Source organism: Aegilops tauschii, chromosome 2 (assembly GCF_002575655.3).
Source record: "Aegilops tauschii subsp. strangulata cultivar AL8/78 chromosome 2, Aet v6.0, whole genome shotgun sequence".
NCBI lineage: Eukaryota > Viridiplantae > Streptophyta > Magnoliopsida > Poales > Poaceae > Aegilops > Aegilops tauschii.
Window position 1 is genome coordinate 580,044,702 of NC_053036.3, and position 26,691 is coordinate 580,071,392.

A 26,691-nucleotide genomic window follows, 5' to 3' on the forward strand; every position below is an offset into this window, starting at 1 on the left:
CAGAGCTTGACGCAGCTTCGCGGCTCCTGGGCGCAAGTGCCTGGAGAATCTCACCTCCATCCACCAACGCCTGTTTGTCCTCCGGCGAATGAAGACCTTCCAACTATTTCAGGAACACACAGGCCGTATAACAAACATACCAGTTCAGCAGGGAACGAATCCCCTTCCATTCAAAACGAGCATTATTTCTAATTTTCAGAAGAGCCAAGCACACAGCTGCACTCCAGTAAGGATATATGACAGAATTTTGTCAGAAGTCCATAACCAACGATGTGATAATGAAAGTACCAGAATGTGAAGCGTAAAATGGATTTAAAAAAGAGTATGAGAACAGTTACATGGTATCCTTTCCGGAAAAGTTCAGTCTTGCCATGGAACTTCATAAATTAAAGAACGTAACATCTAATGCAAACATGAGATTAAGCAGCATAACTATCGAAGCTACTAGCAGCTAACTGCAGATCAACATGAACATGCAAAGTTCTAACAGAAGCTTACTCTTTCAGCACCACCATCATAGCACACTACGTATCGCTGTAGTTTCCAAAACCAAGGAAGTCCATCGCATTGTTCCCACAAGCAAACAGAGTGAAGATCAATTCTGCCAATCAGAAACCCTTTTGCACTCAACCGCAGCATCGCGCTACTGGGTTGGTGATCATAGGATGGCGAGGTGTGTTAGTGATAGGACGTTGCAAATTTATCTCATCCAATCTCGACTACACACAAGTGCTTCAATCGTCTCGATGCTCAGTGTGCTCTGGTGCTTTGGAATTACTGGCCCGCTGCTACTGAATGCTGCTTCAGATTGAACAGCAGATGCCGGCATCGCTAAGACGTCCCGGGCAATAGCAGCAAGTGTGGGGTACTTTGTTGTGTGTTCCATCCACCATTTAAGAATGTCGAAATCGTCTTTTCTTGGGACTAGAACCTCCCCAAGGTAGTCGTCAAGTTCTGAAGACATCCGGCAATTGAGATGGTCATCCCAATCTTCCAAAGGATCATCATCATCATCTGCATCCAGAGCTGCACTACCTAAAAGACGGACGCCACTCAGCTGATCCGTGGCATTGTAGTATTCATCGAAGAGTTCCTGGACAGTATCATGTATTTCAGAAAAGTAGCCAAGCGAGTCTGTGCTGTAAGCCTGTTGCAGGCGAAATTTTATGAAGCTCATCTTGAATCTTGGATCGAACACAACAGGTATTGACAGCCACACGTATGAGTTTTGCCAGTACTCATCAAACGCTTCCTGCATCTCCATGACCAGATTAGCAATCTCTGCATGATCGTTTGATGCTTCTTCTTGCAGAACTGTCCTCACTTTCCATACCTCGCTGAAGTATACATTTGCTGTCGGAGAGCTAGGGCTAGAAATTACTTCGATGACACGATAAAATGTCCTCAAAATCTTGCAAATAGACCAAGTAGCTGTCATATCTTCTGGAGACAGCACTTCTGCAGCAGGAAACAACTTGTTGAATTGCAACACAACTTCAAGCCTAAAATATAACTTGTGCCACCACTTGGCATCTTCTTGCGGACATTTCAAACTCATCTGTGAAATAACTTCCAGAAGCTGCTGTTGCATCGATGATGAAGATGCACATGCCCCAAAGAAGTCCTTTACTATGTCACCAACAAGGAAAAGCATATATGATCGTCCATCAGAAACAACACTGTTTAGCATATCGTCCACACAAGCAATGTTGTACAGCTTGCCTCTGATGGGAAGACACCTCTTCTTTATGAGCATCTCCTTGAGCTTCAAGGTATTTGCATCATTCTTAATTTCACCAACTGAAGTCAAGCTCAAAATCTTCTGGTCAAGATTCCAGTCTCTGATTGCATCCCATATGACATTGTATGATCCACTTTCCGACTCTGGAACACAAGCCTCCTTGCAGTGTATTATCCTTTCCAAATTAGTAGGTGAGCACCAATACATGCCGAATTTGATTACTAATCTGTGAATTTTCCAGTCTTCAGTAATAAAATGTGCTGTCAAACAGAGGTAATTTACTGCTGGCTCAGGTCCATCATGAGTCCAGATGCTTGCTGATAGCGAGATACGCTGGGAGGTAAGTGCAATTTCATCCTTGACGTTTATCTTCTTCTTCTGAAACAGAGCAAGTAAATGTTCTTCCATATCACTGAGAGAGACTTTGTTAGTCATGGGACTGATGTTCTTTAAAATTCTTCTCATATCTTCATTCTCCACAATTGACAAAGGATAACCATGCAAAGTTATCAATCTGGCGATATCTTGATAAGGTGAATCTTGACCAAACTTGCTGGTGCTTATGGCAGTTGCATTAGTCATAGACGAGGTCTTCTGTTTCTTCAGCCCTGTACCATCTGGTGCTGGTAGGGATAGATGATCTGCCACCACTTGAAGGGGCCGATAGGTGATGCCACTGGAGCTGCTAGCCCTGCGGAGCTTGCTAGAGCATTTTGAACCATCTGGTGCTGGTAGGGATAGATGATCTGCCACCATTTGAATGGGCCGATTGGTGATTCCACTGGAGCTGCTAGCCCTGCGTAGCTTGCTAGAGCATTTTGTACCATCTGGTGCTGGTAGGGATAGATGATCTGACACCACTTGAATGGGCCGATAGGTGATGCCACTGGAGCTGCTAGCCCTGCGGAGCTTGCTAGAGCATTTTGTGATTTGAGCTTTCCTGGCAGGCGAAGACTCCTCTCGCACCCTGGACTTCAATTTAGGTAGACTAGAACGGTTACCCTTCTGATGACTGCGGTCATGCCCATGTCGTTTTGAACAGGCTAGAGCATGTCGATTCAGATGGCCTCCATGTTTGCTGAGGCGCTTGTGGCAATGGATGCAATCTGCACCCTGCAGTTTCCCCTCAACGAAGATGGGTGTGAAACCCTCCCACATTTTTGACCTCAGTTTTAGGGGACTTACTGAGCCTATGTCGTCGATCGTCACTGCAATAATTTCATCAACCAAACATGTGCTGAAAACTGGATTAATTCCATTCACCAAAACCATGAATACAATACGAATAGCTACTTTGTGCCAGAGTTCAATTATCTTAATAAAGGAATATTTGTGTATCCAGATCTTAAACTACACACTGCTAACTAACAAATCACTACTATTAAAATTGACTGGACACCGTTAGCTAGGTAATGCATGGAACCTCGATAGGCAAAAATGGACATTCCATTTGGGAAGTAGGAATCTACTACTACTGAAGTGTGGTCTACACACGGAGCCAAGTAGAAGGTAATGGCATGGAGCCTGAATAGGCAAAAATGAACATACCAATTGGGAGGCAGGAATCCTGTGGCGACATCCACTCCGTCACTTGGGCCGACGTCGATTCCGGTTTGGCTGGGCAGGTTTTCAGATGCCGGCGCAGAAAGCTATCCCCATTGTAGCCGAGGCGGTTGTGGCAGTGGAGGCAGTCTGCAAACTGAACCTTCCCATTCAGATAGATCGGCTGGAACTCCTCCCAAATCGGCTGCAACTCCTCCCGGATCGGCTGCAACTCCTCCGGCGCCACCTTGGACTGATTCTTGAGCTTCTTTCTGAGTGAGATGTCAGCACCATCAAATTTGACCATTGCCTTCATGCTGCCATCCTTCTCATGCTTACCAGGATTCCCCATAGCTTCACAGGCACTCAGTTAAGTATGAAAAGAAATCACATATCAGTCCAAGAAGAAAGCATCACATAATCTCAGAAGTATGTAAGAAGAAATCCATATAGTTCCAAAAAGAAACCCTACATCGATCTGAGCACATGGCATCCTCCATAATTTCAAGACCAGAGGGACACATACATATACTTCTTGCCCGTCCGCCAAAATAAAAAAACACATACTTGAGGATTCAGTCTCCCGGCCTAAAACCTAGATTACCGAGCGCGAGCACCCCAACACTACCACAATCCGAAGCATCCTGCTAAGCGGAAACTTCTTCCAGGCACGAAATGTCACAGAACTCGACCAAAAATGGCACCTTTTGCTTCGCAGTATGTAGCAGAGCACAGCGCGCGAGGGTTTCTTGATAAGCGCGAGGGGAAACAGAGCAAGGGGAAAGCAAAGCAGAGCGACGGCGGGCTAACCTGAACCGCCGGGAAGCGATCGCCGACGCATGGTGTGTGGTCCCGCCGGAGAACCGCCGCTCCTCGGCGGGCTCGCCGGGCGCTTCCCCCCAATCTTTCCCTCTCTCCTTCAGTGGCGAGAATGGGCTTCCGCTTCCTGGAGGAGGAACCACCTACCCTAAAGACGAGATGCGTGCAGGAACTGGGCTGTGGCTTCTTGGTGGGTCGGCCCTGTTAAAACCCATATAATCTATTGGTTCGGCCTGGATTCAAGGCTGGATGGGCTTCTATTGGGTCAATCTCATTCTGTCTTCTTTTGATTTCGGCTTTTATTCTGTCCTTCAAAAAAAAAAACTCTTATTCTGGGCTTCCACTCACAGGTCCTTCTACATCACTATCTATACCATTATTATTTCTAAAACCATGTCACCTATTTTGGGATGGATGGAGTAAGTCGTATGTCAGGGTTTGCTCGGAGAACTGCAGCGGCCGCCGGAGAAATTCCGGTCCCTTCGCCTTTGGCTGCCATCTTGACGCTGAGAGGTGGAGGGTCTCGAATCTTTAAGAATTATGTTTTCGTCGTCAACATCTAGTGGTGATCATAGTTTTGTGTGAATAAAGTTAATCTTTTATTTTATTTGGCAAATTCGATTATACAGATCTAATGAGTTTATGTTATTGTGTCAAGTTGTTTTTGCTGGTTTGATTATTTGTGAAGTTGGAATCTTACATCAACATTGTGATTTGTAGTGTGCACTTTGGTGGATCGTCTCTGGCCAAATACGTTATCACTCAAGGTTTTCCATCTTTTTGGATGGATGACTGAATGAGCTTTCAAAAACCTTTATTAGCAACCAAGTCCGTGTGGATGAAAGAGTGACAGTATCGATTTGCCAAAGTCTTGCAGAGACTGATAGCATAACAAAGATAATTTTAAAAGATTCCATTGCTTAATCATAAAAGGTACTTTATTTATTTATTTTGGATATTAGATCCAAATCAATGTATTTGTAATAGATTAATAGTTATGGGCATGATTTTCTGGACGCCTCAGTTTGATTAGTACACACAAGTTTTCTATCATGATTAACATTCTTCCATTGTTTTGTTTTCTGAAAGGTCGGCGGTGTTTGGCCCATGAACATCTTCCGTTAACCCCGTGTTTAGGTATCACCGGAGAAGACGATTAGATTATTTGCCACACTATTAAGATTTAGGCCCTGTTCAGTGTCGCTCTGCTCCACACCTCCGCTCCCAAAGCTAGTGAAGTTGTAGTTCAAAATGATGGAGCTGTAATTTCCTCACTCCGCAGATTCTGGGAGTTGGTGGATTACCGAACAGGGTATTAGATGATTTGCCCCAGGTACTGACTTACAGGGCCCCATCAATCTTTGAGAGTGGTGGGGTGATCATCAAATGGGAAAGTAAAGTGTGGGTTAAGATCTAATTTCACATAGAGGCCAGCAAGAGCTTCATTTCTAGGCCGCCTCCGGCCGCCATGCCCCACACGGCGATTTGGCTGCAAGTTCAGTGACAATGTAATATTGAGCCATTGCATGTTCACATTGATTTGGTCCCTGTACAAATACATGCTCTCCTGTGTGTGTGCGATTCGGTCGTCTAATCTGGGATTTTCTTTCTTATTATCGGCAGCACAATGAAAGACATCACAAGAGTTACCCTTAACGAAAGCAACTCCTGTGAAGCTTAAATTCCACATCAATGCCTGGGTTTATTTCCACATACATGAGCTAGCTCGGGTGACTTCACTTCTGCGAGGTGGGCATGGAGAGAGAAACGCGCTGGGGAGACGACTCCTTCCACTGCTGCGTGATGGTCTTGATCTGGGTGAAGAACTGCACGCCCGCCTTGCCTGCGCAAGCATCCATGTTTACGGTGTTAGTTATGCCCAGATGAGACTCTAGGTAGTCTGCTGGAGAAGGATGATCAAGTGAGATTAGCAGGCGCACCGTAGAAATTCAAGTCTCCTGCGAAGGAAGCTTTGCTGCCCGTGAAGGAGAAGAATGGCAGGGGTACTGGGATTGGCACGTTGATACCCACCTACAAAGGAAAGCGATACATTGTGATTCATACGGGCAGTACTCTTCTAGGAAAGTTATATATATATATCTAAATGTTCATGTGTGTGTTTAACTTCAGGTTATATTCTACTCCCTTCGTCCCATAATATAAGAGCGTTTTTTACACTGCACTAGTGTAAAAAACGCTTATATTATGGGACGGAGGGAGTAATATCTAGCAAGAAACAATACACGACTAGGTTTGACATTTTCTCCAAAACGTTTTCAGACCTTGTAATGTAGGAGTACTACCCAACTACTAGCTTACACGATTAGGTAACTAATCCATCACAAATGCTATGCAGTACCTGGCCAGCTTCAATGTCCGTCTGAAATTTCCTTGCTGAGACACCAGATGTGGTAAAGATGGAAGCCCCATTGCCATACCTGAGGACGATTTGTAAATAAATCATTAAACTGCAACCAATGCTTTGCCTATATGAGCTCACAGGAGAGACAAAAATTACTTGTTTCTGTTTACAATTTGTATGGCATCATCTAGGCTCTCTGCCTGCAATTAATTGATAACACAATCAGCATAATAAAAATTTAATGGTGTCAAGAGAAGGAAACAAGTTTGTTATACCTTCATCAAGAGAAGAACTGGACCAAAAATTTCCTCCTGTTTCAAGTTTTCCAGGTTTCAATCAGATATAACAAGGCAAATGATCGTCCAATTCTATCTTGGGAAGGAAAAAGTGGGTACTCTTTTTAAAAATAATGTTAAAACTGATGCAAAGTAAACATTCTAAAAATACCTGGTAACACTTCATATCACCTTTAACATCAGCCAACACAGTTGGACCAATAAAGTTGCCATCCTCAAATTGAGGAACCTGCACAGCGCATAGCTATCAGGCATACCAGGAATTGCACACAGGCAGTTCAATAACTGAATTCTTAAAATTACCACAATCTCCCTCCCATCCAGCACAAGTCGAGCACCACTGTCAGCACCACTTTGGACTAACTTGCAGATGCGGTCCTTGGCCTATTGATACCAAACTGTTAGGGCACAAGATTCACCAAGAAAACAAAGGGCTCTAATACCAATCTAGAACTCCCTCCAGTTCCCAAAAAGCAGAAGTTTTGGTCATCGACATGGTCTACAACCACAACTCTGGTCACTGTTTTTCTGTATATAAGTCCTAACAAAATTATGATATCATGGAAGTACTTTTGAAGATAATTCCTAAGTTCTAATCCAAATATTTTAAAATATAGGTAGACAAAGCTTTTAAAGAGTCAAAACATCGACAATCTGTGAACTGGAGTAAGTGATATGAATCCTGAGGTCACAGAGAAGCCCCCAAAGAGAAAAGTGGCTGTTATATTATCAAGCTAATATTTACGATAATTTATTTCTATGGCCCCAATGTGGGCCTTAGTAGCTTAGCCCCACACAAAAAACTCAATTAATCACAAACATAGCAGTGGCAGTGGCATATATATGTGCTCCAGGCAGAGATTATGACAGGGGAACTACTAGTTACCATTGCAATGACTATGAACGTAAATCTAAAGCTCATGATACATACGGTCAAACCCCAAAAGCTAATATGTTTCTGGAAAGGCTATACCATATGTCAACAGTTCATCATGACAAAAACAGGTGTAGCATTTTTTTTCAATGGGATCATATTCCATACAGAGGCTATACGAAGATTACTCACTCAACATTTCATGATTAATTCTTCTAAATAAACTTGAGTGGTTAATAAGTAACTACTGTTCTATCGTCCAATTTTAAACAGGTAATCAACCGGCCTTTTGAAGATCTAAACTTCACAAGATCTCTTTTTACCCCTTAAATTTGGAAGTTTGAATATCCTCCGACAAAAAAAATGATCCTATGTTCAAATATTCAATTTTAAAAGAAAATATCAGTATCCATAAGTAGGAAAATATGAATAACATGGGTACAAAAACATGTCCTAAAAAAGCAAACCTGTCTACTGATCACTGGACCAAGATCTGCATCATTAGCTGTTCCGGTATTAACTACAAGGCTGCTTGCACGTTTGACTAGTTCATCCTCCCTAAAACAAAAGATAAGGTTGACAATGCTTCCTCAAAATCTGACCCCAAAAAAAAACTTTAGCCTAAAAAACTTGTCTTGGATAGAAATCGTAGAACTCTACCATGGTTCTGAACCTCCAACAAAAACAGCAGTGCTCAATGCCATGCACCTTTGCCCAGCTGCACCAAAACCGGCAGCAATAAGGGCATTCAATGTGGCATCTCGATCAGCATCAGGAAGGATAATGGCATGATTCTTTGCACCCATGTTACACTAAAGGAAACAGAAACCGTTATTCTGAATTATACTGCTTAGAATGCAAAAGGCATGGAAAAATGGTTATTCAGGAAGTCATGATTAGAAGCAAACCCACCTGAACACGCTTCCCACTCGCAGATGCTCTAGAATATATATGCATACCTGCCTGAGAAGGAGAGAGAGATCAGAGATAGCACAACTGCTAGCTAGCTCTGAGCAACAGGAGTACAATAGCAATTCTGATATGGGGTTAAAACTCTAATGTAAATGATCAAAAATAGAACTCATAAGTTATAACTGCACATCTCTCTTTTTTCTGCACATCTCTCAATACAAGAGAACACATGCCATTAACACGCTTCTTCTATCAATGCAATGATACGCAAGCTTTGCGTATTCGCGGAAAAAAAACATGCCATTAACACGAATACATCAACAGCAAGAACACCTGTATTGGCACAAAAAACTCTTATTTGCATCTTGGTAAATGAATTTATTGGTCAGCACAGTAAGCTAATTAAGTTTTGAAACACTACAATAACACATAAAAAGATTTGTCATGTGTGCATGTGATTGAGAATGCATGCATATCCTTGTTTCTACAGCGAGGTCTGGTTGATGACCCAAGAGCGGAAAACAAATATGTCGATACGTATCGGAAGAGCAGAATATTAGTTAGATGGTCGATGCAGGAAAGTGTACTTGTAAATCAAGGTTCAGGGAGATCATTGATCCACTTACTGTATTGGAACCAACAAATGATACTGCCTTAATAGCCTCGTCATCACAAATATTGTTGACAACATCCTGATAAAGTAAAACAAAATGAGAACCAGGTAACCTAAGAAGCCTAATAGATTCATGTATCCAGAAAAAGCATAAAAGGTTCATGTATCCAATATGAGCAGATAATTCTCCAGAGGAAGTGTGAAGTTTCAAGATGTGCTGCTTTGCCGGTGTTCCAAAGAGTAAAGACAATAGGCTTTGCCCACAAAGTATCAATCATTTTATGTGTTCTAAAATGAAACAACACCAGGCATCAGCAGCACATGAGAAGCAAATTATCAAACCCAATGACAAGCTAAAAAAAGCTAAGAATACCGTACATGGGTACCATGAACAATGTTCAACACACCCTTTGGTAAACCAGCCTCCATCGCTAGCTCCGCAAGCATCATAGCAGCCCCTGTTGACAAATATAATACCATCAAATCTCAAAATTAACTGTGTGCAGTCTTTCTGTCAAAATGGCCGAGAATTAAAGCATTTTAAAGGACCGCCATTTACAATGATACATGGTACTTTAAAACGTGGCAAATGATCAAATCCCTCCTTCCAGAGTTGGAAAGCACGTTTCAAGTGTGATATAAATTATGCAATAGCATTGAGCCCATCTCTATATCCTGTTTTGGATTCTTGGTCAATATCTTTGTCCTTTTGCCCCCTGTGAGCAGGATTTTAGGCCGTTTAGGCCTAGTTTGGCAGCACAGTTTTTTCAAAACCCTAAAAATCTAAAAACCTCAGTATTCCAATGCATGGGCAACGAATACTAGAGTTCCTAAAAACCTCAGCAAATTGGGCAAGAATACGATGGCAAAAGCAAGCACCTGGATCCTTTTCTGATGGCTTTAGAACAAAAGTATTGCCACAAGTAACAGCTATGGGGAACATCTGCATCCAAAGAACATAAGAAAACCCGCACGATCAAATTTTCTCTCCTGAGCTTATATTACAAAGAATAATAGAAGACATTAACAAACAAAGTTACTGACAGAATAAGGTCAGGAAATTGTACAGGTGATACACTCTAGAGTCCTGGTAAGTAATAAGAACAAAATCTGATGTTAAAGAAACAGTGAAAGTCAGGCATACCCATAGGGGAATCATGGCAGGGAAATTGAATGGGCATATCCCAGCACATACGCCAAGTGGCTCCCTAATACTAAAGGTGTCAATCCCATGAGAAACATTAGATACGTATTCGCCCATTTGCAGTGACCCCATTCCACAAGCATGCTCCACCACCTCTACAAAATTAGAAGTTTGATTGAAATCAAAAAACTTACAGCCAGTGTGTTAAATAACCAATATAACCAAGAGGCGTCTCACGAAGAAAATGTCACTTCACAGAATCAAGCGTATTAAGGGCAAATAAAAGATACTCGTGGCATCGACATGTCCTGCAATGTAGAAGGTGTGCAAAATAGAATACCATGTCTTAAACTGCATACATGAGGATATATAACCTGCTATTATGTGGATGATTTATTCTGCTTACTGACCGGTTTGTGTATCTTCTAGCGGAATAGTGTTACTGTTACATATTCCAAGCATGAACAGAGAATGTAAACTCATCAGACTTGCGGATTGCCCGTGGATCAACTAACATGAATGGGATGTTAAGATAATTATACTATCTATCTAACCAAGCAGAAAAGGGCGAAAAACAAGTGTAGTGGTATGAAAATTGAAAACAAACCTAGACCACGGAATACATCACCCCAAGCATCTTTCAGCGTCTTTCCCTGCTCGGTTGTAATGTTCTCTGCCAGCTTATCCTAGTATTTATCACCACCAAATAAGCACAGAATTAATCACCACCAATGAAGCACAGAATTACTGCAGCAGGAACCAATAACTGATGGTTTCTATTGATGAAAATCGGAAGAAGTTCAGAAATAATACTACCATGTTGGCCCGGATGAGCTCCTGGTATTTGAACATGATGCGCTGCCGCGCCGTGACTGGCGTGCTCCGCCAGCCTGGGAAGGCGGTCCTGGCAGCGTCCACCGCGGCCCTGAACTCGTCGGCGGTGGTGAGCGGGATCCGGGACACCACCTCCTGCGTCGCCTGCGACATTGGAATGCCCGCGTCACATCACATCTCCACAGCTATAAAATCGACCAACTCCAACTGAAGGAGGGACCGACGGGCCGAGAGGCAGGAGGATGGCTTACGGGGTTGGTGACGTCGACGTGCTCCGTGGCCTTCGACTCGACGAAGTCGCTGCCGATGAGGAGGCGCACCCTAGGCTGCGAGTGCGAGGAGGCGGCGGTCACTCACACCAGGCGGAAATGACGCTTACACGGATAGGAACAACAGATTGGGGGTTCCGAGAGGGGCGTGCGCGTACCGGCGACGGCGAGGTCCCCTCGGTGAGCCAGGAGGCGGCGGCGGTGGATAGCGGGGCGGCCATCGGTGACCGGCGGAGGCCGGAGGCTGCGACGGGGAAGGGGTCAGGAACCGCGTGCGGCCTCAGGGGATGGAGGACGGGGAGGGAGAGAGGGAGGGGAGCGATCTACCTGAGCGGAGGAGGACGGCGCGAAGCATCGTCGGTCGTCGGCGGCGGTGGTTGCGTCTGGGAACAGGGGTGTGGAGTGGAGCGGAGCGGTGACGAGGAGGGAGGGAGGGAGGAAGAGGGGAGGGGAGAGCGGAGTGGCGACAGGCGAGGAGTGGTTGTTGGTGTCGTATTCGTGGTATCTGCCACCCGCCGATTAGGCTGCGCCGCCGCGGCGGCGGAGGAGATGGGAAGGCAGGCGTCACGGGATTCTCTTTCCAGCTAGGATACATATCTCTATCTCTGTCATTTAATTATTATTAAACTCCATCCGTTTTTCTAAATATAAAGATTTTAAATACGGACTACATACGAAGCAAAATGAGTGAATCTCCACTCTAAAATAGGTAAATCCGACGTTATTGGAGCAATGTATGCATCAGATCTAAGATAACGAAGGACCGATATTCAATGTTTCCGCCATAACTCGCTTATAGTGGACTTAAAAATCTTAGTTAAGTACCCGTGCGCTGCTACGGGATGAAAAATATATTTGAAGAGTGTGTGACCTCACTCTGTGCGTTCGGTTTTTTTGGTTTTACATGGCTCGGTTTATACGGTTTTTTGGTTTGTACGGTATTAATACTTCAGTAAATACGGTATGAAATTAAAATATGGTTCGGTTTCGGTATATGCCAAATTATTTCGGTATGGTTTCGGTATATACCATAATAACCAAAGTTGACGCGAATTTGAAAATGACGTAATAATAATTTGCAAATTTATGACTCAAAACACATACTATTTTACATAAATAGTATATAACTATATATGTGTATATGCATGCATTGATTCATCTATTGATGGTTATGGACGTGCTTAGCATTTTAAAAAGAAAAAATGACTATGTTACAAGAAACAAGTATGTGCTTAGTAGGGAATTTGACTCATGTACAAGAAAAATGACAACTTATATGGTTGTTCATCTCAAGAAATATAAATTTATTTTTACTTCGGTTTATTCGGTTAACCATTCAATTTTTCGGCCTATACCATAAAAATTAAAGTTCAAATCGGTATGAAAAGTTCTTACCATACCGAAACCAGAAACCATAAAAACCGTAAAATTGATTCGGTTCGGTTTATTTTCGGTATGGTTTTTCGGTTTGCTTTTCATATGCACAGAGTGAGTGTGACCGATTGTCCTCGGCCACCGTAGCATTGACTGTGTTATGACGTTGATGGCTAATTATTCTGAATGCATGCTAAGAGGTAGATTATGAGGCTGCTGCCAATGCATGGGTGCTTAGATGAGGTGCTAAGCGCATTAAATAGCTTAGCAACTATACTCCACAATGCATAGGTGCTTAGCTTATGGTTGCTAAGCTTGCTTCATTTAATGATTTAGCAACTAAAGCCTTTCATGTATTGGTGGGATTCTTTTCTTTAAATGTTTTGCCTATGTTCACGCGCTTAGCATTGGTTCTTTCTGGGGTCACCAAACTCATCTCTCTCCTCTTAAATAACTTGCCACATCAGATTTTTTGCCTACGTGGAAGGCTTAGCACATGTACAAGGTGGAGCATTGGGAGGGGCCTGAGTTATTTTGGAAAGAATCTCTACTGTTATGGAAAATACGTTTGGAAAAAAATGCTTCTGCTAATTATTTGCATGCCTAGTTATTCCCTGACTAATAATTAATTAATTATATTAATGACTCGGTTTTCAAACTGATTTGGCGCAAAAAATGTCTGTTTAAATAGACCTAATTAATTGTATTTGTATTTAATTGTCTAGCAAATTAATTAAATTAATGGCTTGATTTTCATATTAATTCGGTGCTCGGTTTTCAAATTTGTTTTTGTATTAACAACTGCATGCGAAACAATGACGTATTAACTCCCTTTAATAGTAGAGATAAGTAGAATTTCTTTTCTGCCACGCAGAACACTTCATCAACCAGTTCCCGCTCCCACCATGTCCATCCATCAATTTCTTTTCATCCAATAGGTCTTTTTCCACCATGCCATATTAACCGACTCAAGGTTCAACGACGACAAGCATGGCTCCGGGACACTGGTCCTTAAGCCCCGCGTCATCGGCTCGTTCTGGTGGTGCCAGTGGGCGTTCAATGGCCCAAGGATCTCAATGTATTTTGTACTATATTTGGAATGCTTTTATGGTTTTTGTGAACTTTATAACAGATCTGAGAGCATCTCTAGCGCCCCCCCCCCCCACACACACACACACCAGGGGCTGGAAATAGCGCCCCCCTTGGACGAACCGGAGATAATTTTGGCGTGGGGCGATCGGGTTTCCAGCTGTCGCCCCCAGTCGACGTTTTGTAAATATTTTTAAAAACATACTCGGCCAAAATTCGGCAAACAAGATATAGATTCGGCGATATTTAGGCGTTCCACAATCTTTTTGCATATTGAAAACATAATGTACTAAAAGGAAAAAAACTGCTGCTGACAGGCCTACAGGCCAAAGAGCTTGCTGAAGGCGTCGTAGTCGCTGCCGCCGTCGTCCTCCTCCTTCTCCTTCTTCACACCGCGTCCGTCCCTGCTGGACCCCTGCCCGGGGTCGCCCTGGCAGATTGGTTTGGCCGGCGGTGGCGCGTCGTCGTCGCTGTCCTCGAGGACGATGACGCCTCCCTCATCGCGGCCACGGCGCCGAGCAGCGATCTCCTCTAGGGCGCGGCGCTGGCGCTCCATCTCCAGCCGGGCCCAGTCCTCCCGCGCCCACTTCATGGCGGCCTCGTCGTCGAGTGCGGTCATGTCATCGTGCTCGCTCTTCATGGTGGCGAGCCCCGGCTCCGTCTTCGGCTTGACGAGGCGGGAGGTAGGAGCCGAGGAGGCACAGCCGCCCTCGTTGATGTCGAGGGCGGCGCCGCGAGTGCGCCGGCCGAGCGGCATTTCCACAGGCTCGGCCTTGACGCTGATGAGCGCCGGCAACCCGGAGGAGTGGGAGGAGCAACGGGAAGAGGAGGAGGAGGACCCGCCCAGCATGCGCCTCGGCAGCCACGGCCCGCCACTCCGGCGGGGGGCCGGGGCCGGGGCCTTCGGGTACTCGAGCGGCGGATCGTTGCCACCCTCGAGGTACTCGAGGACGGCGTGGAGCGTGCGGCCGAGGGCGCCCCACCACAGGCGGCGGACGTCGTTGTTGTTGCGCCCCCTTACCACCGGCGCGTTGTTGGTGGAGGCGAGCCGCTCCTCGTGCCGGCGTTGGAAGTACGTCGCCCAGTGCGCGTGGTTGTTGGCGGCGTACTCCGGAAGGTCCCGCTCCTCCTACGGCAGAGAGGCCCGAACACGCTCGATCTCGGCGTGGAAGTAGACGGGGTGGTCGACGTCGGGCTGCAGGGGGACTGGGACGCCCCCGATGCTGAGACTCCACCGCCCTGGCACGCGCATGTCAGGCGGCGCCGGGTAGTTCGCCTCGTGGAGGAAGTGGGCTTCCCACTCGTGCAGGTGGCGGCGGCCGAAGCCGTTGGCTGTCGCTCCATCGCCGAGGAACCGCTCTCCCATCGGCGGGCCGTGCACGCGGTGGCTAGACGGGGAGAGAGGGGAAGAGAGGGCGTCGGCGGCGAGAGAGAGGGGCTGCGGGCGAGTGCGTCCACGGGCGAGGTAGGGGGCGGCTTTTATAGCGGCCGGGGGGGCGGCAAACGTATGTACGCGTGGCGGGAGAGGGCGCGTCACCGCACTGCGCCGCCTGTGAGGAATCAATGAAAGGCTGATCCGGCGGCAGCTTTGGCATTGATTCCCTGCGGGAAACCGAGGCGATGAGGACGACGAAGGAGGCGAGTCGCTGACTCGGCGGGCCTGCCGTTCTCTCGCGCCAAAAACTATTCCCCTGGCGCGCCGGGTTCGGCCTGGATCCGCCGTCGTCAGTTTCGGGCCTAACCGGTGAAAATTGGGCTCCTGGGGCGTAACTGGGCCGTTTTTTCAACGTCGGTGCTAAAAAATGGTCTGGGGGGCCTGGCTGGAGATGCTCTGACAACGTTTCAAAAGGAGAGGAGGTAGCACCAAACACGTAGGAAGGGAAGGAACCGGCACGGCAGCAGCGCTGCCTGTGTTGCGTATGTTGTGGCTCTGCTACTCCTGAGGGAGTAATGAGCTGAGTTACAACCAGCAAGATTGTACTGGAGCACGGCAGCTGAAAGAAACGGTTTCAGTTCAACAGCAAACCAAGTCAGCCCACTAGGATTGTTTCCAGTTGAGTGCGAGGTGTAACATACAAATACCCATGAAATGTATATACACATCTGGACTAGTAAGTAGTGCATCTTGTTCTATATTAATAACTAGAGCGAGCGAGGTCACTTGATCCCATAGTTCCATACACATATTACCTTTACACAGAGGAGAGGAGCCATCGTCTCCTCCGCCTACCATACCATCCATCACTTGTCCAAAATGCACACGCCAAACTACCTACGACATACATACATTCTTCCACTTCCAGCACCTTGCTTGTGACATTACTACTTGATTACCCTAGCTAGTTGGTTAATTAGCCCTTCCTAAACAAGCAACCATCGCATCGCATCAACAACCTTCTAATACCTCGGCTCATCCCGCGGTACCGGTAACTCTGCTCCTCCTCCTCTCCTTCCCTGCAAAACAACCCAAAAACAATCAGTACTGGGTTAGCTCATACGCCTTCAAAACAAACATGCAGACACTCTTCCAGGACAAGCGATGACAAACAAACAGGCGCGTACTTAGAAGGTGGCGCCGGCCTCCCCGGCAGTATCTGCTTCCACACAGGCACTCGAACGCTTTCATGGGCTGCCTCTCGTCGTCGAAATCGATGCCGTAGTCCTGCAACCAGCAAACAACATCTCACTAAATATTTCTCTTCTGTTGCAGCTCTAGTGTCCAAAGTGTAAATACATTTTTTTTCATCATGCAGCAGAGACGCACTTTCTACTTCTTACTGTAAAAGATAAGTACTGACGGACGAAAACAAATTCTTGGGGATGGGATCAGTAAACAGAAGATAAAGTCAACAGTTGTAAACACACATGATTGTGATCAGAGATATAGTACTAGCATTGATGCGGTCATGCGAAGGAAATTCTACAAAGAAATTGATCACTGGATATACATGCATTCAGAGAGAAGACTTGAGAAATAGAACAGCAACCTCAACCTCACTTAGACAGCAACAACCTATACGATGAGATTCATTAACCTTTGCAGGTACACAGGATTTGGTAGTCTTGCTCATTGAGACATTTGTCTATATGAACAAAGGTTGCATCAATATCAAGAAACTATATAATGCACATACCCATGTCAGTTCCTCAAAAGCCTCCACCTTCTTGCTTGTGAAGAATGCAACCTGTTTTATGAACAAGAAAATGAAAATAAGATCATCACCTTGGTGTGCCCATCTTATGGTATTTTCAGAGACTGGTACGGGTACATAACAAAGTTGTTGAGTGTAGCTTACATGATAATACTGATGATCAGGGGTCTCCACTTCAACAGGAATCATGGCTAGATTTGCATCACAGCATCTACATGGAGTGTTTCAACCAGATTTTTTTGTAAGAAGACAATTAAAAGTTAAGCCTCTTTCCCTTTGCTGTCATTTAAAATGAGCATCATAAACATGGCTGTTAAGAACAAGCGCACACCTGTGGTTGATGAATCTGCCAACATTCCCATAGAATGTTCCATCTAGGCATAAAGCCTTTTCATCCTTCGGCTCCCCTCCAGAACACCAACCGGCATCCAAAAGTATTGGATGTGTATACCTAGCATTCTGCATATTTTGAATGGCCCTTTCATGCAGTTCTGTATTTGTTAGTATCTCCCCAGCATATTCACAAACAAAAGTGCCTTTTGGCAAATCATCGAGTGTGCGGAGCCCCCAACCCCTCCCTTCTTCGGTAAAGAACACCTAGTAGATAATAAAAGTACCAGTCAGGATGCTGCACATGGCAAATAAAGGAAATGTGCCATTATAGTGCCCCAACATTCTATGTTTACAAAAACATTAAATGTCACCTGCAGATTGCATCTTATGCCACGTTGAACCACACGGTTACCGCATTGCATGCTACAGCCACATTTGCTCCAGCATTCCTTGATGAATTTCCTAACAAGGTGGCCCCTGCAAGGCTCTGGTGAAGCTTTGTTTCTAGACCTCTCAAGCGGGCAAGTTTTACAATACACCCTGTGATGTTCTTCTGGGAATCGGTTCATAGAGACACATTCATCAATGAATGCTGGCTTAACCAAACCGTCCAGTGTGTATGCATATTCACCCCCAGTTTCTCTTGCACAAGCACATGGTGCCGGTGCGGACAAGCAGTTGCCAAAGCATTCAGGGCAACAGTCTTCACTGCCAATCTTTGCAAGAAACATGCTAACAAGAGCATTCTGGGATACAGCGTTTGTTGGCATATAATAAAAGGAAGGTGGGCATTTCTCTCTGCCAGATTCATCTGCAATTGATATCCTCACATTTTCTTCTCCCTTGGATATATCAGTTATGTCATGGATAGTCTTCGATACAGAAAGTGCCAAATGGTGTTGCTGGGCAAGGGTTGAATTTGCTGGACCACTCTCCGAGCCTTTCGAAACCAACAGTTCTTCTCTAGCTTTCCGTTTCCTATTTATAGCATTCTCTGACAAGCTGCCATTACCAACAGTATCTGATTGCGTATTATGCTCCACAGTATGTTTAGTGCCCAGTTGCACAACACACTGGCACATCTCAGTCATGAGGCCGCGAATGGAAAAATCAGGAGGAAGAACCTTGTGAGAGCGAAGATATTTGTTCTCAACCATCTTCAAAACTGCTTCCAAAGCAGGCATGTGGAACTTTGATGGGTCTATACTGAATTTCAGAGACATCTTAACATCACCCCTAGGGGATGATGCTATATCAACATCTAAACAAGGTGCTTCCTTCACATTTCCATCTCCAGATCCCGTTCCATTGTTTATTGTGCTGCTTGCTGGCTCTACCGATAAAGTAGGCATTTCCCTATCTCTGCAACGCTGAGTTGTCCTGTTTTTATCACCTATATAAAGTTAAAAGTTCAAAAGAGTAAGACCATTGCTCAGAAGAAAAAAAAATAACAGCAAGATGTGATTGATTAAAGACTTATTTAACATGTTAAAGCAAAGGTTCAGCAGGTGGAACCTCAAAAGTGCAGAAAGCCTTATTGAACATGTTAAGTTACCAAGCAAAGGTTGCAACCAATGTTGGGAGCAATTGTGAATATAAGAGTCCAGATGAACAATATACGAAACTGAACCGATCAATTGAAAGGTGTATGTTCTCTAAATGATGCTAGCAACCCCAACTTTATGCATGTGGAAAGGTATATCACAAATTGTATGAACAAATCCTGATTCTGTACTTAACATATCTTCAATGGTAGGGATGCTAAAGGACAAGTGGCTTACTGAACATAAAGTGTATTTTTAAGCATGATATAAGGCCAGGATAGCACGAAGTGAAAATCCTTTCTTCTACTGTACAACACAAAGAACTACTGCTTAATTGGTTAAAACACTAAAATGACCACCCAGTGCATAGACAATGTCAAAATGTCATGATCTGAAAATAAAAGACAGGCAATATGCTTAACGTGTTGTCTACAGCACCGGGACAAAATGATGAATGAGTTCAGATTGTCAGTGCGAACCTTCTGAAATCTGTTTAGGATTTTGGTCAGGCGGAGGCAATGCCAGAAACTCCGAGGAGGGCGCGCTGCGCTTGCGCGAACGGTGAATCAGGCCAGGTTGCACATTCAGACAGTCCACTGCATCCATGTCGACAGGTTCAGGCTTGGGCTCTCTCAGGAAGACAGGCTGCTGAAAATCTTCATCCATCATCTGCATCTGCATCTGCCTCCGCTTGCTCAGCGCTCTGGTCTGTGTAGGCGAAGCGGCTTGAGTTGGGTGAGGGCCAAGGGGGTTTGCTCTGGAACCAGTCCCTGAGCGCGGTGCGCTGATGTGGTTATCCGGGTCCTTGCGGACGACGGCGAGGGAGGTGGAAGGGCGCTGGTCGTCGTCCTCCGGCGTGAACATTTCCGGCACGGTGCCTGTCTCCTCCAGCTCCAGATCGAGCTCCTCCTGCCCCTGCACCTGACCCCCGCCATTGGCTGGGCCGCCGTTGGCCTGAAAGCAGAGCAACCATTTCATCAGCTCCTCCGACAGCGGGGGTTCTCGGTATGGATGGATGCCGGAAGGGGGGCAGGAAGGAAGGAAGGGAGAAAGGGAGAAAGGGAGGGACCTGCTCGTCGAAGATGGCGTCGGCAAGGGCGCGGTAGGACTCGGCCTCGATGAGCTGCCAGTTGTCGTCGTAGAGCTCGACCAGGCGCTTGAGGACGGGGGCGGTCTGCTCCCTGGAGATGCCGAGGAGCTTCATGGCCTTCACGGCCCGCCGTGCCCTCACGTTGCGGTTACCTCGGGAAGAACCCATCTTGGATCCGCTAGGACCAGATCCGATTCACAGCGGCGTCGCCATTGCTAGGGTTTGCAGGAGAAAGCTTGGGGATTGGCCTGGCTGGGGTTTGTGGGCGGTGGCTGGCTGGTTTGTTTTCCCCTCTCGCTTCCTTGGCGATTCGTCGAGTGTCAGTCGCTCACAGTGCTGCGGAGTGCTGATCGGTGGGTGTGGTCGGTGGAAGAAGACCAGAGGACGCCTCACTCCTTCACTGGCTACTCTACTCGTCTTGCTCCTATCTCATCCAACCAAGCAATTACTATGTGTTGGTTAGAGCATCTCCAATAGATGACGTATATTTTGGTATTTTGAATTAGTGATATAAAAATTTACATCATCAAAAAAATTACAACTTAAAAAAAGACTCAACTTCAACAGATGATGCAAAACGGAGATGTAAAAGAGCAACTCTAATAGATGGTCCAAAATAAAGATGTAAAATTCTGGAAATGACCAACTACTACTTCATCTCACCATAGTTCAAACATCAAATTCAAACATATAGATGACATAAATTTAAACTAGCAGAACTACTCGTCGTCCGAGGGCATCCAGTACGACTCTTCGGAGTCATCCGAGAGCCCCCAGAACTCCTCGTCCTCCTCCGACGATGACTCGATGAGGATCACTGTCGAGGGGCTGGCCTCGTCCTCCTTCTTCACCTCCTCCTCCTTCTTCTTCTTCTTCTCCTCGGCATCACGCTTCCAGTAGAACTCTTGCTCGGATTGGACGTACTCGGGATGCTCCTGCGAAACCGAGCCATCACCGCCTCGTCGCTATCGCCGGGAGTGACGACAACCGCCAGTCTCTTCTTCTTCTTCTTCGCCGGCATGGCATCTCCTCCATCCATATGCCCTGCGGCACGAGCCACTCCGCCACCACCCAGGTCTCGATCTCCGGGAAATTGAGGTCCGTCTTCGGCTGTCTGGTACGCCACACCGCCACGTCGTAGGCACGCGCGACCTCGTCAGCGGTGGGATACGTGCCGAGCCACCAACACCGCCCGGCATCAGAGAAGTCCACTCTGAAGTTCCCGGAGGGCTCGCCCTCACGCCGAAGAAACCCGACTTGCCCTTGGCGTCTTCTTCGGCGCCAACGGGGGGCGGCGGCGACCGGAGCGAGTCGGGGCGGCGGGCGGGTGGAGAGAGGTCGGGGCGGCGGCTGTCGTTGTCAAAACCGGCGGATCTCGGGTAGGGGGTCCCGAACTGTGCGTCTAAGGTCGATGGTAACAGGAGACAGGGGACACGATGTTTACCCAGGTTCGGGCCTTCTTGATGGAGGTAATACCCTACTTCCTGCTTGATTGATCTTGATGAATATGAGGATTACAAGAGTTGATCTACCACGAGATCGTAATGGCTAAACCCTAATGTCTAGCATGTATGATTGTCATTGCCTCTACGGACTAAACCCTCCGGTTTATATAGACACGGGAGGGGCCTAGGGTTGTACAGAGTCGGTTTACAGAGGAAGGGATCTTCATATCCGAACACCAAGCTTGCCATCCACGCAAAGGAGAGTCCCATCCGACCACGGGAGGAAGTCTTCTATCTTGTATCTTCATGGCCCATCAGTCCGGCCCACGTCACATAGGTCGGACGCCCGAGGACCCCTTAATCCAGGACTCCCTCAGTAGCCCCCGAACCAGGCTTCAATGATGATGTGTCTGGCGCGCTGATAGTCTTCGGCATTGCAAGGCGGGTTCTTCCTCCGAATACTTCAAAGCATCTGATCCGAAGAGTTATACTCGGCTTTCCATTTAATGTCGTACCCCTTGGCTTTTGCGCCTCCATTGCTTCGGCTTCCACGTGTCGAGCGAACATGAAAGGTCAGAGTATTTTTGCACATAACACCCTGGCCATGTAAGAAAGCCGTATATTTAAGTAGATTGGATCTCAGATGCCATCTCACACCAGGCGGAAAATCCTTAGAGCTTGCTAGGAGAAACCATTCCAGCATGGCTAGCGTTCCCAGTTCTTCCTCCCGCCCTCATGGCTCCGAAAAAGGCGATTGGGGGAAATGTTCAGTATCCCATGATCAGCTGAGTAAGCTTCAAACGCAGGGATTCCTCCCCCCCCCCCCCCCCCCCCCCGCGGATCTAGTCCCCGTCCGGGCAGGATTAACCACTTTCACAGGCGAAGCCCTGGCGGAAAATTTCCCTAACCCAACCAGGGAGGAGCGAGTGTGCTTCATATCTTTCTTAATAAGAGGCGTCGGGTTTCCAATCCACCCTTTCCTCCGAGGTCTCCTGGAGTACTACAGCCTCTAACTGCACAACCTTACTCCGGCCTCCATCCTACATATCACGAGTTTTGTCACTCTTTGCGAGCTATTCCTGGGCTGCGAGGCCCACTTTGATCTATGGAGGAAACATTTCTGCCTCATCCCTCGTACCCAAAAGGGATCCGTATTCGAGGTGGGCGGCGCTGAGATATGGCGCATAGCCGGGACCAGATACTTGTCCGGCACGCCGAAGAAGGCATCCGAAGACTGGCCCTCAGAGTGGTTTTATATTGAAGATGTCGCTCTCCTCGACCCAGTCTGAATGGGCCTTCCCGAATTTTCCAGCGCTCCATTGAAAAAACGCCACAGCTGGCATCCTCGGAGCCTCGAGGAGGAAGACAACGCAGAAGTCCGGCAATTGATAGGCAAGATACGGACACTTGCCCAGTCCGGATTATCAATAATCGAGGTAATGGCAACTTCCATAGTGCGAGGTGTTCAGCCGCTCCAATTCAGGGGGCTCCCTATGTGGCACTACAAGGGGGAAGATGACGCCTCACGCTGCGGACGAAAGGGTCCGGATTCCCTCACTGCCCTAGCCACAATACTGGCTGATCTGTATAAAGGGGAGAAAGAGGAATTCACTCGTCTTACGCGCCGAGAGGGATTTTCCATGTACAATCCTCCTAGCTGAGTGAGTTTTAATCCCACGACTTTATTCAATCCTCTCCCCGAGTCATGTTTAACTGACAATAACCCGTCCGTTAATAGGAATGGCGGAGGGTTACCGCGGGGATCCATAGCCCCGCTCCACAGCCGGAGGACCATAACCGGGACCTTGATCCCGGATTCGAAGAAGATCCAGACATATTTGTAGAGCTCAAAGAGGGAGTCTTCTACCGGGCGAGCTATGATGGTACAGAAGTGGCCATCACGGCCGATTCTCCCGGCCTCCTTCCTGCCTCATACATAAGTAACCAGGAGACATTTCCTCCGAAGGAGCTTCCTCATTATGCCTCACCCGCCGTACTGTCTTGTGCTCCAAAGGGGAGGCGCTCGACGCGTCATATTGCACCAGAGTCGTCTCAGAAGAGAACGGCGCCTGCGCCGGGCGGGTCTTCGAAGAGAAAGGCAAATGACAACACGGCCAAACCTTCACCAAAGAGGCATGGCTTTAAATATGCCCTATAGCAGTCACATCGAACCATGACATTGTCGGCTGTGTTTTATTAGGAAGAGCGTTCGCCGGACCGTGTCCGAGGGGCCTGCCGGTCGCGCCCCCACCAATCAAGTTCCAGACCCTGCTTCTAGGGCGGGGGCAGACACGGGAACAATGTCGGATTGTCCTCCTTTAGAGGATTCAGATAATGTATCCGTCACGAACTCTGAAGTAGAGAGTGCCATGAATCATCGGCGCCGGAGGGCCGCTCTTCGCGACCCCGGATTTGCTAAAGAGGTGTTCGACGCCTTCAGCTCGGCTGATGCGTACATCCGAGCTGCTCGGGATGGGCTTACCAGGGCCACTGACCAGTATTTGAAAGATGTGCGGGTAAGTACGCATTGTACAGATCTGGTAATCATGTACCAGTAGCCCCCAAGACTTGAAACAATTGAAACAACTGATTTAAGGATCAATGTATAATCAGGTACTCACCGAGAAGAACAACATGTTATCTCATGAGCTGGAAAAGTGCCGGACTCAGCTAGCTGTTGTTACCGCCGAACTGGAGAAGTCCAAGGAGGCACCGCCTGGTAATGTTCCCCTCCATCCAGAAAAAGTATAATCATGTACCAGTAATGTTAATACTGTTACATTTTTTATGACAGGATCAGTAGATCAACTGAAAGAGGAACTGAAGGTCGCGCAGGCGGGTAAACAACAGGCCGAAAGGCAACTGGCCGCAGGCGAACGTGTATTGACACGGGTCAGAGATGATAAGAACAAGCTACAGGATTCCAACACCCTGTTAGGCGAAGAGCTAAAAGATGTACGAGCCCAGCTAGCGGACGCCGTAAAGGAAAATAGGAGGCTACGAGGCGGCATATTCAATATGCTTTTGAACCTACCTCTGTGTAATTCGGCAAAGAAATGAGCTGATAGATTTATGTCTGCAGGTATGCTGACTGGCCGTCCCGAAGAGGAAGTGTCCGGATCTCAAGGCGGTCTGCTGCAAGAGCTATCCCAGGTGCACGAGCGAGCTCGACAAGCAATGCGGAGCGTTGCCAAGGCTTTGTGGCCATCCGCCTCCCCTCCAGGAAGTATGGAGGAGCTTGTAAAGCTATTCCAAGGAGCTCGGCGGCGCTTTCGATTATGGAAAATATCGGCCTACCGAGAAGGTGCGCGAGAGGCCTGGGCCATGGTGAAAACACGGTACACCAAGCTTGATCCGAATCATATGGCCCGGGTCAGACCTCGGGGGTCAGATGGACAAGAAATTCCAGTTAGTTTGGTATATGACCAAGTAAAGATAGCCTCCAAGTTTTTCCAACAGGATTGTAAGCTAGACAGCCTGTCAAACGACATAGAGGAAGAAGTTTTTGAGTCCAAGTGACTATGTACTTCAATTGACAAATTTGTCCCTAGCCGGATTGTAAAACGATTGTCATGGCAGACCTTTTCGCTTCGACCTCTGGACACGAAGGTGCAGAGTGTTTCCGAATACCGGATCGGCAATATAGACCGGGGTATGCGTGGAAACCAGGCGTAGGGGTCATAGTTCCTTGAAAAGACAAGTTGTATCCGGCTAGCTATGTTATATTACATGTTGATTGTAAGAAACATCTTCCAGGGAGAATAGTTTCGTTAAGGGTTCCTTTCCCTGGGTGAACATGCGTTAGTATGCATGCCCGAACTGTGATTGAAAAATCGCAGTATACGTAACATCTGGGGGTTCACAATGTAATTAGGGTATAACGTCTTTAGTCCGCCGACCGAATATTCCCTTAAGAACGCTAGCTTTCGGCTTCACCCAGTCTGAGGTACAAGTCCGGATGACCCGGCTGTAAAAGTCATAACGGTGCATATAATGATGAAGAAAAGGTACATATGAGGAAAAGACACATATGTGGTGAGCTTGGTGCTCGGAAAATAATAATAAGCTTCTGTAGAAGAAGCCCCCAGGTATTATGAGCGTATACATTTAAGGATGTGTACGTCATAGGTGCGTGGTTTGGCCGCGCAAGAGCTATAGAGCTAGAGAAAAAATTAAAGAGAGAAAAATGGAAACAAAGGGAGAAGGAGACGAACAAAGAGTACGGCTCTAGGCGTAGAATCTTCGGAGTCTGGTGGCATTCCACAGGTTCGGCTCTAAGCGATTGCCCGATGCATCACGCAGGAGGTACGCTCCTCCAGTGAGAACTTCGTCTATGATGAAGGGACCCTCCCACTTGAGCTTGAGTTTGTCCTTTTTCTTTTCTGGCAAGCGTAGAACGAGTTCACCGACATTATAAGTCTTGGCCCGCACTTCTCTGCTTTGGTATGTGCTAGCCTGTTGTTGATAAAATGCTGAACGGGCTTTGCAACGTCGCGCTCCTCCTCCAGGGCATCTAGACCGTCTTGCCGATCAAGCTCGGCCTCTCTCTCTTCATACATGCGCACCCGAGGTGAGTCATGAATGATGTTGCAGGGCAAAACGGCCTCTGCGTCGTACACCATGAAGAATGGTGTGTATCCAGTAGTGCGATTGGGCGTGGTCCGCAGCCCCCAGAGTACAGAGTCGAGCTCCTCAACCTAGTGCTTGTCTGATTCTTTCAAAGACCGCACTAGCCTGGGCTTAATGCCACTCATGATAAGACCATTAGCTTGTTCGACTTGACTGTTTGTTTGTGGGTGATAGACGGAGGCGTAATCGAGCTTAATGCCCAGGTTAGCACACCAGGTTTTCACTTCATCGGCTGTGAAATTGGAGCCGTTATCGGTGATGATGTTGTGTGGGACACCATAACGGAGCACGACACCGGATATAAAGTCTATCACTGGTCCGGCTTCGGCCGTTTTAACTGGTTTGGCCTCTATCCACTTGGTGAATTTATCTACCATGACCAGTAGATATTTTTTTATTATGGCTTCCTCCTTTAAGGGGTCCGACCATATCAAGCCCCTAGACCGCGAAAGGCCAAGTAATGGGGATGGTTTTTAGAGCGGTAGGCGGCATATGGCTTTGATTGGCGAAAAGCTGGCATCCGACACAATGCTGGACAAGGTCCTGTGCATCTGCTCGGGCCGTCGGCCAAAAGAAACCTGTACGGAAGGCTTTACTTACAAGGGCTCGAGCCACGGCGTGGTGACCGC

General features: G+C 47.0%; 3 protein-coding genes across 3 annotated transcripts; all 3 read right to left on the minus strand.

Moving 5' to 3' along the window:
- Nucleotides 1–295: 295 nt before the first annotated feature.
- LOC109736829 (zinc finger BED domain-containing protein RICESLEEPER 2) lies at nucleotides 296–4,239 on the minus strand. Its single transcript, XM_020296050.4, has 3 exons — nucleotides 4,094–4,239; nucleotides 3,290–3,637; nucleotides 296–2,949 (listed from the first exon to the last, which is right to left on the minus strand). Exons 1-3 carry the CDS (start codon nucleotides 4,122–4,124, stop codon nucleotides 701–703), a joined length of 2,628 nt encoding a protein of 875 aa, XP_020151639.3. The 5' UTR covers nucleotides 4,125–4,239; the 3' UTR covers nucleotides 296–700.
- A 1,347-nt stretch (nucleotides 4,240–5,586) lies between these two features.
- On the minus strand, nucleotides 5,587–11,993 carry LOC109736828 (methylmalonate-semialdehyde dehydrogenase [acylating], mitochondrial). Its single transcript, XM_020296049.4, has 19 exons — nucleotides 11,734–11,993; nucleotides 11,565–11,650; nucleotides 11,389–11,463; nucleotides 11,120–11,281; nucleotides 10,911–10,989; nucleotides 10,304–10,458; nucleotides 10,039–10,102; nucleotides 9,538–9,617; nucleotides 9,173–9,238; nucleotides 8,547–8,597; nucleotides 8,295–8,446; nucleotides 8,102–8,192; nucleotides 7,064–7,144; nucleotides 6,912–6,989; nucleotides 6,740–6,775; nucleotides 6,621–6,664; nucleotides 6,462–6,540; nucleotides 6,043–6,133; nucleotides 5,587–5,945 (listed from the first exon to the last, which is right to left on the minus strand). The coding sequence occupies exons 1-19, from the start codon at nucleotides 11,759–11,761 to the stop codon at nucleotides 5,839–5,841; spliced, it is 1,605 nt and encodes a 534-aa protein (XP_020151638.1). The 5' UTR covers nucleotides 11,762–11,993; the 3' UTR covers nucleotides 5,587–5,838.
- Nucleotides 11,994–15,985: 3,992 nt separating this feature from the next.
- LOC109736827 (probable inactive histone-lysine N-methyltransferase SUVR2) lies at nucleotides 15,986–20,403 on the minus strand. Its single transcript, XM_020296048.4, has 8 exons — nucleotides 19,968–20,403; nucleotides 19,378–19,852; nucleotides 17,726–18,747; nucleotides 17,353–17,618; nucleotides 17,166–17,232; nucleotides 17,004–17,054; nucleotides 16,432–16,531; nucleotides 15,986–16,323 (listed from the first exon to the last, which is right to left on the minus strand). The coding sequence occupies exons 1-8, from the start codon at nucleotides 20,154–20,156 to the stop codon at nucleotides 16,280–16,282; spliced, it is 2,214 nt and encodes a 737-aa protein (XP_020151637.1). The 5' UTR covers nucleotides 20,157–20,403; the 3' UTR covers nucleotides 15,986–16,279.
- Nucleotides 20,404–26,691: the final 6,288 nt, after the last annotated feature.

Bases quoted from the DNA above. Each gene is read 5' to 3' on its own strand.
- LOC109736829 (XM_020296050.4), bottom strand. From the start codon at position 4,124: ATGCGTCGGCGATCGCTTCCCGGCGGTTCAG. The intron at 3,638-4,093 runs GTTAGCCCGCCG...GTGCCTGTGAAG, and splicing joins ATCGCTTCCCGGCGGTTCAG to CTATGGGGAATCCTGGTAAG. The intron at 2,950-3,289 runs GTATGTTCATTT...AAATTATTGCAG, and splicing joins GGATTCCTGCCTCCCAATTG to TGACGATCGACGACATAGGC.
- LOC109736828 (XM_020296049.4), bottom strand. From the start codon at position 11,761: ATGCTTCGCGCCGTCCTCCTCCGCTCAG. The intron at 6,134-6,461 runs GTACTGCATAGC...TTTCCTTTGTAG, and splicing joins CGGACATTGAAGCTGGCCAG to GTGGGTATCAACGTGCCAAT. The intron at 5,946-6,042 runs GTGCGCCTGCTA...ATGCTTGCGCAG, and splicing joins AGGAGACTTGAATTTCTACG to GCAAGGCGGGCGTGCAGTTC.
- LOC109736827 (XM_020296048.4), bottom strand. From the start codon at position 20,156: ATGGGTTCTTCCCGAGGTAACCGCAACGTGAGGGCACGGCGGGCCGTG. The intron at 17,619-17,725 runs GTGACATTTAAT...ATTATCTACTAG, and splicing joins GCATAAGATGCAATCTGCAG to GTGTTCTTTACCGAAGAAGG. The intron at 17,055-17,165 runs GTAAGCTACACT...TTCATAAAACAG, and splicing joins CTGATCATCAGTATTATCAT to GTTGCATTCTTCACAAGCAA.